This window comes from Rissa tridactyla, chromosome 6 (genome assembly GCF_028500815.1).
Source record: "Rissa tridactyla isolate bRisTri1 chromosome 6, bRisTri1.patW.cur.20221130, whole genome shotgun sequence".
Classification (NCBI taxonomy): domain Eukaryota; kingdom Metazoa; phylum Chordata; class Aves; order Charadriiformes; family Laridae; genus Rissa; species Rissa tridactyla.
In genome coordinates, this window is record NC_071471.1 from 70,033,585 (window position 1) to 70,045,302 (window position 11,718).

An 11,718-nucleotide genomic window follows, 5' to 3' on the forward strand; every position below is an offset into this window, starting at 1 on the left:
CGCGGGCCGCTGCCTCCGCCCCGGCCTTCCGGCTGCCGAGCGCCTGCGCCGCCGCTGCAGCATGGCCACGCCGGCTAAGCGGCGGGCCCGGCCGCAGCCCCCCGCCGAGGAGAGCGGCTCGGATTCGGAGCCGGAGTCGGAGTCCAACTCGGAGGAGGAGGAAGAGAGGATCGATGAGGTGAGCGCGGGGAGCGGGGCCACTCCCGGCCTTCACCCGGCGCGCCGGGCCTGCGCCCGCTATCCCCTCACAGGCCCTCGGTGCCACTCTGTCCCGGCCATCGCTGCCCTCCGGAGCCTGCCTCTCCTCTCCTCGTTCACTGTGACCAAAATAAGCTGTAAAACGACAGAAACAGGCAGCCGGGGTCGCGAAGCCCTGGGTGGGAGCTGTTGGGGGGGCGGTTTGTCCCTCTGTGAAGCCCCTTGCGAGGCACCCGCGGGTGGCGGCACAGCTGGGGCCGCGGGCTCCGATTCATGAGGTAAAGCGTAGGTAACACGCTTAATCGGTGAGGTAGATCGTTAATCCGTGAGGTAAAATGTACTCGGTTAGTTGTTGGAGTGTCGTAATTTTTTTTTCGTTTTCTTCGTTTTTAAATGTTGGAATCCCCAGGGCCGCACAATCAGTTGTGCAGACTTGGCCCTTGTAGTGTCTCTGTGTGGGACTGGAGGCAGCCACCTGAAAATAGTTCTTTCAACACAGAATATTTGCTCTAATTCCCGTTTTATCGGGGCGGGGGGTGGGGTGGGGGCTGGAGAAGAGAAAACACCAGACCGCATGGATATAAAATTTTAATTTATTTTCTGAGTTCTCTCTCTCGCTTTTTATATATCCGCACCTGGACATATGTGAAAATGTGTTACTGAGGTGTGAAATAGAACACCGAGGGAGGAATCCCCCTTTCTAGGAAAGGAACAGATACGCACTGACTTTGAACTTTCATTAAAGTCTTCAGATGATAAGGCAGTCTGCCATTTTCACGGGGCTTAAACGAGTCAAAAAATAGAAGTATCTATGGCTTTTAACTTGGTACATTTCAAATTAAATATTTTGCTAACTTGATTGTCTTCACTAGGATTTCGCTTTGAGTTAATTATTTTCCTTTTTCTCAGATAAGGCCTTAGGTAGCTTAAGTTAGCAAATAAAACCAAACCCTACCTTTTTAAAAACTATGCTATGATAAAAAGTATAGGCTTAATTGCATTATCAGTCATACTAACATGATGGAAAAGCACATTTACCACTTGCTAGAATTGTGTGCCACATTAAATGGGTACTGAGTTAGTTTGAGCTAACATATGTTTATGAAGTTCTTGACTAGCACTGTGAGTACTTTGTGTACTGTTCAGTGTTTGTAAACTTATAGAAGATGTTGCATTAGTGTCTACACCTTATGTTATTAAAGCTAATAGCAATAATCCTTTTTTTTCTTTTTTTTTTTTTTTTAAGTGCTCAGCATTGCTGCGTAGTGTAGGTAGGACAGCGTCTTATATTGTGGTGTTTGTGGATGAAGTTTCTTGACTTTTCAGTGACGGGTTTTGAGGATGGTTTCTGTATGTCCTACACTGGTGTGCGCTGTGTTTTATTTGCAATTTTTTGTGCATTGGACAAAATTTGCAGTATAACGCTTATTTTAATTTAGTAGTGCCAACTTTTGAGGATGATTTATCACTATTACATCTATTTCATTTTGGAAGTCTTGTTATAATGATATATTGAGTTTCTCTCAAGTCTTGTATAAGACATCCGGGTGTGCATTGCTAATATTAAAGAAATGTACTGAACATTTATAACTGTACAAACTTAGAAATTTGTAAAGTCATATACATGAAGGGCATTTGTTTCTCTGTACATCTCAACATTATTTTTTTTTTTGCCATATTAGCCTTTCACTTCTCTTACCACTTTAGGTGGAAAAAGGAAAATATCTTCCTTTATGCAGATATTTTCTTCACCGAAAGGGGCATGTGGTAGTTCTGTCCATCTGAGAACAACAGTATGATTCCAGGTAGGGCCTGGTTGCTGAGAAGGAGCTTTGCTCACTGCTGTATTGTACGTAGCAGAGTATTGTTGCATGTAACAGCTTGCTTTGCAGGCTCTTGCTTTCCTTTGGATGCAGCAGAGGAGGAAGAGAATAAGTAGCAAGATAGGACACACCAAAACGTATGATGAGTCTTTCTTTGCTTTTTTTTTTTTTTAATAGATGAAAGATGGAGCGTTTGTAAACTCTCTCATACCAGGCTGTTATTTTAGGTAGTGGAAAAGCCGTGAGGCAAGACCAGTGTTAGGACATCTAGTGCTCCTGTGGTTTATATCAATTTTACGGCTATGATTTGCACAGTAGTCAGAACCACTGTAAACTGTGTTTTGTTCAGAATTTACTGGCGTAATCATTCAGTGAGATCCTTGAATTTTAAAGCAGTCAGAAAATCACTTCCTGGATGCCAGGAGTGTTTACTCCAAAAATACAATCTGTTTTCTTACATAGGCCATTTCTACAAGTAAATATGTGCTCTCTGTTACCTCTACAGAGCTGCCTTGCACCAAAGAAGAGTATCTGAGCATGTCTCCCGATTTTTATTCCCCCCCCACCCCCCAAATGGTTTTGTACCTGTTTTTTTACATTGTAAACAGACCTTTAAGGGTGTTCTCCCGGTGAACACTAAAGACCACGACCTCGATATGGGATTGGGGAGATTTATGAGGCTTAATTAGTGACAAAAGTAGGATTCAGTAGTGGAATCCAGACCAGTAATTAGAAGACAAAGTAAATTTGGATGGTCTCAAACAGTGGTTCACAGAAGAACAGGTCAAGGCAGCCTTGGCAGGCAGTACTATTAATATAGAATACCAGAAAAAATGTTTGGTAGGTGCACAGCATTTTTTCTGGAAGGAGAAGCAGGAGTTCACATTCTGTTTTGATGTGACATGGTCTCATAGTGTGCCTACTGAACAGACTTACAGAGTGGGGTTAATGATACCATTAGGATTTGAGGAAATAGCAGAAGTACAATTTTGCATGTAATTGTTTAAATGTCTGGAGCAACCTTCATCTTCAGCCAAGGCATCACACTCCAGTCCTGCAGTTTTAAGAGTTTAACTGTCTGGATCAAGCCTCTCTATCAAGAGTCTATGTGGCTACGGTAAACATAATTGTGTGAAACAGATTGCAGGAACAAAGCATTAAAGGTTTGTTTACAACACAGTTTGTAAGTTAGTTTTAAAAAGTTACTTTCACAAATGGTCTCTAAAGATTACAGAAGAAATTATACCAACTGCTGAGATTACTGAAAGGTGGCAATAAGTTCCATTTCTGATGTTGACCATTACTTGTCTTCAAGTTTTTTATAGTTTAGCTTTGTTTTGATATAGCTTCTTGCCAAGTATGTTTGATATTCTCTATTTTACTTCTTCATAGGAAGTGAATATTGAATTCGAAGCACATTCCATATCAGACAATGACTATAATGGGATAAAGAAACTGCTGCAACAGGTACATTGGCTTCTTGTTAGCTTGGTTGATATGTCCATTAATAAATAATATCTAAAAAAGTTATGCAAAGTCATCAGTTCACATTATCTGTATTTAGATTCATAGTTTTACTGTGCTTCAGCTCATGAAAATTAAATAATTATGTGTGTCTCCTAAACCATGGTTTCAAGAACTTTACCCAATGAACTGTAGGGCTGTTCTTCCACAGTGTGTATAATCTTTCCATCTTTATCGTGTTAGTTGCTGCCCAGAAAACCTTGTTCAGTGTTAATCAGCTTCCTGGAGGTTTTTTCTGTAAATTACAGCCCTTAAAAAACCAGACCAGTAATGTGTCTGTTCAATGTGGCAGTTTCCAGTCTTCTTTTGGCTGTTTCTGGTGTAAACCTACGTTCAGCAAGCATTCAGGTCATACCAAACTCAAAAGGATACCAGGTATGCAAAATGCCAGCTTGTGGAGGGTTGAGAAGCAAGCACTTCAAGAAGCTGATTTTTAGTCTTTACAGTATTATATTGAAGGAAGTTAAATAAACAGACTCACTAAGGAAAGTAAAAATGGAACAAAGTGTTCCATAAGAACTTAGAGAAATTACTGACTTTATTTCCTACTAAGTGGCACATGATATATCATCAGGCCTAAAACTTATTAATACTTGTTTCTTACTTTGCAGTTGTTTCTCAAAGCTCCTGTTAACACTGCTGAGTTAACTGATATATTAATACAACAGAATCATATTGGAAGTATTATCAAGGTAAGACAGAATTGACGTTTGTAAATGAAGTACAATACTTTTTATGTTGAAGCGACATAACAGGCTTTCAGAAGGCGATCCTGTCTTTGTAATTTGTATGTTTTCTTGCTTTTTTCTTTGAGGATCATTCTTCTATGGGCGCTGAAATTTTCCATGCCTACTTTCAACCAAACAAGGAATTTGATTTATTATTTTGATTGGTTTGTTTTTACATGTGGAAGGCTTTTCACTTTTCCCTCTGAATTTTGGTGTAGCAGAAGAATAATGCTGAAAATGCTATGGAGAAGTCTGTTACCATCCTCATAAGAAATAGGACCTTGTGATTTCCCTACTTTCTCAGTATGTACAGAGATACAGACCAAAAATATCCTGCATGCAGTTTCCGTTTGTGCAGAGTCCTTTGGGCATAGATAAGGATCCTGAAATGAGCCCTGACCAAGTTCTGCTGTGGCAGTGGAGCATTCTGTGGAGGCTCCCAAGTTACTCCTGGCTAAGGAAGCTGTTCAGTACTGTATAGTGCCCAAGATGTCATGGCTGTGGTTGCTTTCAAACCCAAACAAGCTGCCCCCATAGAGCTCACTTGTGCTGTTGTACCATGTTGCATGGCATCATTGCTATACATTCCCTTTTTGTCCTGTGCCAATAGTTTTTGCACCCAAATTTATTATGATGCTTATATTACAACTGCATGACCCTCAGTTCTTTTCCCAGGTTTTTCATTGCAGAGTTTTGTTGAGCTTTTTGTTTGACTCACTATCAAATCTCTATTGTGCTATGGTTTTTCTACTTTGTGGGTTTATTTCCCTATGTTAGAAACTGAAGAAAATTGCTTTTGCTTAAGATATTGCCATCCCTTGTACCAAGATGCTGCTTACTATATGTGAGCTATCAACTTTTAGTGCCTTTCAAAAGATTCTGCTGTAGAAGATAGATGACCTGGCTCTCTATATAGTTGGCTCTAAGTACACAGAGACATTCAATGATGCGGCACTTTCATAACCGTAACCAGAATTTGTAGGTTGTGTGTTTGTACAGATTACCTAGATGGTTTTCATCTGCCGAGCATCTTCTGGAAAGAAAAACATTTCTTGCTGCAGAGAGTGGAAATAGAATGTCATTATGAGTTGTTACTTTTTCTTTCATTAAATAGCAAGCAGAAGTCCAAGAAGACAGTAGTGACGATGATGAAGACGATGATGAAGTCTTTGGTTTTATAAGCTGCTTAAACTTAACGGAAAGAAAGGTTGGTATCCCTTATTAGTGTCTAGACAGTAATAAGTGAGACTGCATCCTGCTTTTCTGCCTTGTATAACAAGCCTAGACAGCCAGATCAGGATTTTGAGTTCCACCATGGAGGACTACGGTCCAGTAGTCTGGAGGCACCAGTATAGGTTAGGGGTGGACCTGCTGGAAAGCAGCTCTGGAGAAAAGGATTTGGGGGTCTTGGTAGACAGTAAATTATCCATGAGACAGCAATGTGCCCTTGTTGCCAAGAAGGCCAATGGAATTCTGGGCTGCATGGGGAAGAGTGTAGCCAGCAGGTCAAGGGAGGTCATTCTCCCCCTCTGTTCTGCACTGGTGAGGCCACAACTGGAATACTGTGTCCAGTTCTGGGCTCCCCAGGTCAAGAGAGACAGGGAACTACTGGAGAGAGTCCAGCGTAGGGCAACAAAGATGATTGAGGGGCTGGAGCATCTCCCTTATGAGGAAAGGCTGAGAGAGCTGGGACTTTTTAGCCTGGAGAAGGGAAGGCCGAGGGGAGACCTTATTAACGTTTACAAGTAGCTAAAGGGTGGGTTTAACGAGGATGGAGCCAGACTCTTTTCAGTGGTTCCCAGTAACAGGACGAGAGGTAACGGGCACAAGCTGGAACACAGGAAGTTCCAAACAAATATGAGAAAAAACTTCTTTATGGTGAGGGTGACAGAGCAATGGAACAGGCTGCCCAAGGAGGTTGTGGAGTCCCCTTCTCTGGAGACTCTCAAGACTCGCCTGGATGCAGCCCTGACTAATGTGCTCTAGGCAATCCTGCTTTAGCAGGGGAGTTGGACTAGATGATCTCTGGAGGTCCCTTCCAACTCTGAAAGATTCCGTGATTCCGTGAAAATTTACACCTCACTTAGCTTTCTTTTGGATCTAGTCCTGTGAAACTTGCTGAAGGTCAAACATAAAGCAAAGAGTGGAACAGAGAGTTAAAACTATGTACCCTATGTTCTAGGGTAACTGAGCTGCCAGCCTCTTGTATTTCTTCACTTTCATCTTTTGCAGCTTTTGAGTTTTGCTGTTTAGTGTACTGGTGTTGCAGCTCCTAGCTGTGTTCCTATCAGTTAAGAACTTTTGTTTGCCCTCAGCTTCAGGGTGGGTAAATAATTTCAGAGAAATTGTACAGTGCTTTAGAGACTGCTTAAGGAAATCGACAGTAGTCCTGTAGAATATTCCCCTGAAGTTCACAGTCAATGTTTTCTTGTATAAATAATTGTTCTATAAGGTAAAGAAAATATACCTTTTGATTCTAGGGTACACAGTGTGCTGAACAAATCAAAGAGCTGATTCTAAGTCGGTGTGAGAAGAGCTGTGAACAGCATGTAGTTGAACAACTGAATAAGCTCCTAAATGACAGTACTAAGCCTGTGGGTCTTCTGCTAAGTGAAAGATTCATTAACGTACCACCACAGATTGCTCTGCCCATGCACCAGCAGCTTCAGTAAGTTTGTTTGGGTTTTCCTTGACATGATGTTGAATAGTACTTTTTCTTTTTTTTTCAGAGATCTTATGTATATAGAACTATTAAGACAGGAGATACTATAGATACAAGTAATACATGAACAAAAAAAAGTATGTTCATCTCGTATAAGGTCTTCAGTTAATTATTTAATATTTTTTATGTCTGTAGGCTTTTCAAACTGTTTTTACTTTAAGATGGAGAAAATAATGTTTAACGCAAGGGTGGGCAAGAGTATGTTCTGGCTCTTCAGTTATAGTTCCTCGTGCGAGTGATAATGTGATGAATTTTCAGGAGAGTTGCGCTTAGAATCATTTCACAGACTCTTTACCATGAATGTGATTTTGGGAACAAAAAGGGTTATATTGTGAGGTGTGGAAAGACATCCATGTTTTTATTGTTTTAAAGTGCAAATAGTATGTTTAAGTACTAGGAATGCGTGTTGCAAAATTTGTGTTCTGTGGTACTTGTAAAAGAATCAGCTACAATATGAATATCCTTCTATGCTAATACGTTATAAGGTTTACTTATACACTTGTTGAGGGTTTAAATTGTGTATGCAAACATCTAGTTTTAAATTGTATGTGTAAACATTTATTTATCTTTAGGAAAGAGTTGACCGAGGCACAGAGAACAAACAAACCTTGTGGAAAGTGCCACTACTATCTTCTTATCAGCAAGACCTTCACAGAAGCCACAAAGAGCAGTTCTAAGAGGAGGGAAGGGAGAAATCAGCAAAAGGAGGAATTAATGTTTGCAAATGCCGAGGAAGAATTCTTTTATGAGGTAACATATGTGATTCTTTTAATTAAAAATGTTTATTTTTCTTTATACATCAGCAAAAAAGGTGTTTCACTTTAAATTCAAGGGAGGCTTTTTAAAATATATGTTCATGTATCCTTTAAACTAAATCCAGCTTTTTTTAGAGTAGTATTGAGAGATGAGCAAGCAACCTATTTTTGTGTATTGAACACAACACCTTTTGTATTTAGAGAACCATGGAGAAGTATGCCATCCATGAATCCAAATTATTAATTGTGATCTGATACAAATAACATATTAGTAAATTCATGCCAACACAGAGGATTAATTTAATCTGACTACAAGATGGTATGGTGTAGTCTCTACCTGTGGCAGCATTACTACCTGATAGAGTCTCCAGTGCTATGGGGATAAGGGAAAAATTAAAAGAATACCTAAATAAAGAAAAGACTAGATGTTACTTTGTCTTGAGGCCAGTTCTTGGCCTCAAAGAATTAACAAGCTTCATCTCTTTATTCATATTGCAGTGTTGTAGAGATTGAATTGAATGTAATAGTTGTCAGACTTGTTGAAATACTGTGAAGGAAATATCCACGTTTTCAGGATGAACATATGGTAATAAATCTGGACATTGAATTTAGCAGCATGGCCCAGACCTTCTGAGTTTAAAGAAGTTTGAAATTCCTTTTGTTTGGGGAACAGTGCAGTTGTCTTCTTTAATCTGAATAATAAGAAATGTGAAAGACTTGTTAAATCGGTGTGTCATCTGAACAGAGGAGGCTGACGGTGGGTGTGTGGATTGCAGGAAGTGCAGGTTAGTTTGAATATCCCTCAGTGAGATTCGAGCTAACATGATTTACGTCACAAATGGTGTTCAAGAGTGGCAGCTCAAACAAGAGGTAGTAACTTGTAAGGGTGCTCTAACTTAATCATGTGTCACAGCTTTAGAAAAATAAAGATGCAGGAAAATGCAGAGGAATCTCTGTTGTTAGAGTCTCGATCAGCATCTGCAATGCATGTTAATACTTCAATACACAGATTTCTTTTCCTTGCCCCTGCGTAGTTAGTCCTGTGTCAGAAAAAAAAGCTGTTGAGGCTTTATTTAGACTTAGTAATGCAGTTAAATGCATTTCTCTGAGATCTCTTCCCAAGAAACGAAACAGATACAAAGCTCTGCATTTGTGTCATCATTGTATTATGTGGAAGGCTGATTTATCTATTTCCTTTTGGATGCCTATTACTATAAAAAGTGTTTCGAATAAAAAACTTTTGAAGATCCAAACAAGTAGCTATCGCTTCCCTTTTCTGTCTGTGTTCTACTCAGGGCAAGTATTTTAATAAAAACTGCTAAATTACTGGCAAACCGTCAACACAATTCTGCTGGTCCCAAACCGAATCGGGAGAGGGGAAGATGCGGGAAATTAAATTTAAAAAGTACTTTGAAATGCAAAGAATTTTTCTTTTTTTTTTTTTATTTTTTCAAAGCTTTAAAAATATTAGTCTACAATATTATTCCTTTGTCAAGAGCACATTATTTTTCACATCTGGCAGTGCCTACAGGGTAAAGTACGTGCATCATATGGTTAATGGAAAGGTTCCTGTGTGTAATCATTCATGACATTCTCTGTTAGAGGCTATGATCTGGCTGTAATTTTATTTCTTGGGAAGAAGAAAAATGTAAGTGGGGGATTTCATTGTTAGCTATAGGGAATACTGCTGTAGCCTCTATGCAGTAACAACCATGGGATTTTATTTTTTTGTTCCTGCCACAGCAGCTTTACCAACTGAACTTGAACTCTGTGTAAACATGTTATTGAAAAACTGAAGGTGTCCACAGGTGTTATGTTCTAGAAGGCCTATTTCGTATTTATCTCTGTTTTGTTATTTCAAGTGGCCTTGTAAAGACTAACTGTGCTTTTATCTAAATTGCAGTAATTTTCAGCTCAAGTGGATAGACTCAAACTGAACATGCTTTTCTTTTTAACAGTCTTTCTAGTGTTTTTAACAAGTTTATTTTGAACATTATGGAGGATATTAGATTAAGTGGGTCTCTGTACTTAATAATGTATATGTGTTAGTGTTGGAGCATATATCCTCCCTGATCACACATAACGTTAATTAGATTGCCATAAAATAGTATTAAATGTGGTGAGGCAGACGCTTAGAGCCAAATAAAACAGAGAGATGCCTTCTTGCACTTGTCAGTTCCCTGTGCTTTATTCTGTTCCTTAAAATGTTATTGAGGGAGCAGAAGAAAAGTTCCATTACAACCAGACATGGAATTGATTAAAGGTTTAGGGCGTCCATTGCTCAAATTGTTTGTTCTTGAACAAAGCCACTCAATTTGATGGTTCTTCCAAAATTAAATTTACAACCTTGAGATACTGTTAGGAAATAGCAAACCTAAAAGGAGACTGGATCTTAACTTTCTCTGCAAAGGGAAGAGGTTAGATAAGGTTTTTCATTTAGCAGTTCAATTCATACTTCTTCATCTGACTTGTGTGAGAACTAGAAACATTTGTTAGGTAAGTTTTTCTTATCCATGAGTCATTTTGCCTGGAAAAGCCAGTAAAAAGGGACTGTTCTATATGTATGCAGTATATATCACTGAAAAGAAATAACACACATTATGGACACCTACCCTTTTGAAGAAGCAACCTTTATAAATATGTCTTTCAGTGGCTTCAGCCATCTAGAGACTTTCCAAGGGCTTTTTGAAATTCTGCTCAGGGTTCATATTAGTGCCTATCCCCTTAATATATAATTTCTACTGTCAGTGTGAAAGAGAGGATTACTGTACCACATATGCTTACAGATAGGTTAATTTTTAGGACTCAGCAGTTTTAGATTAGGCCACGAGCAGAGCCTGTTCGTTGCTACAGGCCTTCAACATGTTGCCCACACCAAGCTGTCATCTTTAATGCAGGCTCCATTCTACCTGTGCGCTCTCACTGTTCCATTTATCTGGGTTTTGGCTGATCTGCTAATTCTTAAAATCACACAGCTAGTGGTTTGCTCTCGTTCCAGAGTTGCAGGTCTATTAAGAGCCTGATGTTTCTTTGGTCGAGGATCCTTGCTAGTTGGCACAATAGCTTGTAAGGGTCAGCATTTCTTAATGTGAAAATATGGAATGAGATGCTGTCTTTAAACCATCTAAAATGAGGCACAGTAAGCATATAAAGGTGGCATTGGCTTGGGTTTTTCCCCCTCTTAAGTCTTATTTCTGATACCAAAATGTAATGATAGCAATCGTTTGAGAATGTAATACGAATGATATAAATTCTGTGAAAAGCAAATAGTTTAAAGCACTTAATAGTCTTGTAGGGGTTTTTTTGATGGGCCTTTTGAGAGGGAAGGAAATAACTTTTTAAAAGCATGTGCATCATTTTTTATCATTACTTTTACTTTCTTTAGATGATGTATTAATCTTCATGATAATTAAAAAAGTTGATCCTAATGCATTTATTTCTGTTGTTTAGAAAGCCCTTCTGAAGTTCAGCTACTCTGTGCAAGAGGAAAGTGACACCTGTTTGGGTGGCAGATGGTCCTTTGATGATGTACCAATGAAACCTTTGCGGACTGTTATGATAGTTCCAGCTGATGGAATAAATGATATTATGGATAAACTCAAAGACTATCTCTCACTCTGAACTTCCCTGCAAACACTGTTTTGTATAAAGCAGCCATACAGAGCTATGACTTCACAATATTTCCAGAAGACTGCAATGTTAATGGTTTTGTACTGCTCAAATGCTTCTTCTGTAGACTTAGAAGGCAAGCAGGTGGTACAACTAAAAATATCCATCAAATTAGTATTTTTAAATATTGCGTCTTAATATACTTTGGTATCATCATTAAACAGGCAATAAAAACCCAATGTTACAAGAAAACTTGAAGATCTGCTCACTATGTTTTTAACCAAAAATAAATCATATATTTTTGTTATGAAATAATGCATGCAACTCCTTTTGTTAAGAAAGTGCTTCTTCTAAATGTT

The 11,718-nt window shown here is 39.1% G+C and overlaps 1 protein-coding gene across 1 annotated transcript; it reads left to right on the plus strand.

The window, feature by feature from the left end:
- Positions 1-21: 21 nt before the first annotated feature.
- On the plus strand, positions 22-11,617 carry BCCIP (BRCA2 and CDKN1A interacting protein). Its single transcript, XM_054207584.1, has 7 exons — positions 22-178; positions 3,414-3,488; positions 4,157-4,237; positions 5,388-5,480; positions 6,754-6,941; positions 7,568-7,745; positions 11,201-11,617. Exons 1-7 carry the CDS (start codon positions 62-64, stop codon positions 11,369-11,371), a joined length of 903 nt encoding a protein of 300 aa, XP_054063559.1. The 5' UTR covers positions 22-61; the 3' UTR covers positions 11,372-11,617.
- The last annotated feature ends 101 nt before the right edge of the window (positions 11,618-11,718 follow it).